Here is a 2,254-nt window from a genome sequence, read left to right as displayed (position 1 = left end):
TTGCAGAGACGATTAGACTCTTTCCCACATCACTATCTAGAAAGGATAAGCTGCCCAGAAAGTGATCTAAAGCTAGCCAACACCAGGAATATTTTTGTAATCACATCTTCAGCTAACTGTGGGTCCTGCTACTTTAATCGGATACAAGGAGTACAGAGAATAGAAGAAAAGGTTTCCAAAGTCAGTAGCTGCCTCTCACGATTCTTCACAGGAAAAGCCCACCTTACTGGTTATCCTTCTGGCTAGATTTCAAATGAATGAAGAACATTAATTACTTCAAGTTGAGCAAAAAGGCTGACTAGCAAACATATGTCTCATTAGGTTATTTTTAATGGGGAATTAAAATGTTACATAATAAATGCCATTTATCCTTTAGATAAAAGTTGTTTCCAAACATGTGGCAGAACTGGAGAGGGAAAGGGGAGCAAAAGGAGGGGTTAGAGAGGAAGGAAGCCCAAGTCTAGCCAGCACATGTGTGCGAGCATATGCTCATTGCTATCTCGGCTGTTTCAAACTGCCTATAAAAATGAAAGCTCGCTGCCAGTGTGCTCTGAAGCAAAGCTCACGATCCCGCGTTCCTATTTGGGCCGCACCCACTCTTGGGCCCGGCCCCGGCTGAGGGCGTGCTTACCACCCAGAGGGGCCTGGAGGTGTGGTCGTCCTTCAGCGGCATCTGCAGCCTGTAGTCCTTGGCTCCATACTCATCCACTTTGGTGCCGGACTCATCCACCTGCTTCCCGGCCGCCGAGGGAACCGCTTCCTGAGAGTCGGTCCCAGGGGCGTCGTCTTCATCGTCTTCCTCATCCTCGTAGTGGCGCTTCTTGGACTTCTTCTTCTCTGCAGATACGGACACGGACACAGAAGTGAGCCCCGCACCGACTAGCCGCAGGTTGGGGGAACCTGGCTGCAGCCGGACTTCCCCAGCGCCAATCACCCCTAGCCCAGAGCCACTGCGCGCCGCAGGCGTCCTCTCCCTCAAACGCTACCCACCCAGCCAGGTCAGGGGTCGCACCCCCGCCCAGCGGCCTGTCGGGACAGTATGTGACGACGGCGAGCGACTCTGGGGTCGACCGCCGCCGAGAAACCCTGAGCAGCTACCACACAGGATGATAGGGACGGCAGGTGCAGGCAGCCCCGAAACGCGCCCACGCCACGTCTCACCGCGGTCAGCCCGGTCCCTTTTGCCCATGTCGGCGTCCGCAGCAGCCAGCCAGTGCCGCCGAGGAACCGCGGCGACGGCTCTCTGTGGAACTTCCGGTTCACACCGGAAGTTCTTCCTGCCACCGCACAGGAAGTCCCGCCCCTGGGCGCCCAGGCGAGGCGTCGGTGGCTGAGACCGCTGCTGAGCGGTCTGCTGACGGTACCCGGGTGCAGGCCCTTTCTCCCCGTTTTTTCTCCTAGTCAGTGAAGTATTTTTTCAGTACCTGTTAACGATCGTCCAGGCACTGTTGTTTTAGCCCCTGGGGCAGGATAGTGAACAGAGCGAAGGCGTTGGCCTCTTGGAACAGAGAGACGTGGGTCGTAAACGAATGTGTTAAGCGCTCTAAGGAAGAAATAAAACAGAGCCCAGAATGGCAGGCAGTGCTGTCCCAGAATATCTCGCTGAAGGGGTGTTCTTTGAGAAAAAGGTCATGAAAGTGAGATAATGTCCTATGTAAATAACAGGAAGGAGCAGTGTGGGTCTAGGGGCCGGCCGACACAGGTTTGGCGTTTAAGGGGAGCTGAGAGGGGGAGCAGTATGGCTGTAAGAGGTGGGAGACGGTACAGGACGTAGAGAGCAGTGATTCTCAAAATGGGGTCCCCTGGCTGCATCGACATTATATGGAAACTAGTTAAAAGTGATCGGAAAGGCACAAACGCAAAATATCTAAGTCATAAAATTTTGCAGGCAGGCGCAACCATCCTGCCCTCCAGAAGACTGTGATGCTCAACTCTGAGAACAACTAATGTAGAGCTGTGTAGGTCATTGCAAAAACTTTGGATTTTATTATGAAATAAGCTACTGGAGAGGTTTGAGCAGAGAAATTACAATCTGATTTCGTATTAAAGGATCACTCTGCACTGGCTGCTGTGTTGAAGATGGACTTTGCAAGGTCAAGGGCAGCTATTGCAGCGCTCCAGTTGAGAAATAACTGGCTTTATTAGGGTGTTGGGGTAAAGGTGATGAACAGTGGTTCCATTCTGAATATATTTTGAAGATAGCACAGGATTTGCTGACTGACTAGATATAGAAGGTGAGAGAGAGGAATAAAGG

At 52.0% G+C, this 2,254-nt stretch overlaps 1 protein-coding gene across 1 annotated transcript in view; it reads right to left on the bottom strand.

The window, feature by feature from the left end:
- ERCC3 (ERCC excision repair 3, TFIIH core complex helicase subunit) overlaps positions 1-1,204 on the bottom strand; it is a 37,259-nt gene extending 36,055 nt beyond the window's left edge. Inside the window, exons 1-2 of the mRNA XM_007461304.1 lie at positions 1,162-1,204; positions 632-837 (exon numbers count right to left, since the gene is read on the bottom strand). Coding sequence (XP_007461366.1) covers positions 632-837; positions 1,162-1,189 — 234 coding nt within the window. The 5' untranslated portion in view covers positions 1,190-1,204. The remainder of the gene's footprint in view (positions 1-631; positions 838-1,161) is intronic.
- Positions 1,205-2,254: the final 1,050 nt, after the last annotated feature.

This window comes from Lipotes vexillifer, unplaced genomic scaffold (genome assembly GCF_000442215.2).
Source record: "Lipotes vexillifer unplaced genomic scaffold, Lipotes_vexillifer_v1.1 scaffold158, whole genome shotgun sequence".
In the NCBI taxonomy this organism is placed as follows: Eukaryota; Metazoa; Chordata; class Mammalia; order Artiodactyla; family Lipotidae; genus Lipotes; species Lipotes vexillifer.
The sequence above is the reverse complement of the archived record's forward strand: the minus strand, read 5'-3'. Positions and strand labels throughout refer to the sequence as shown.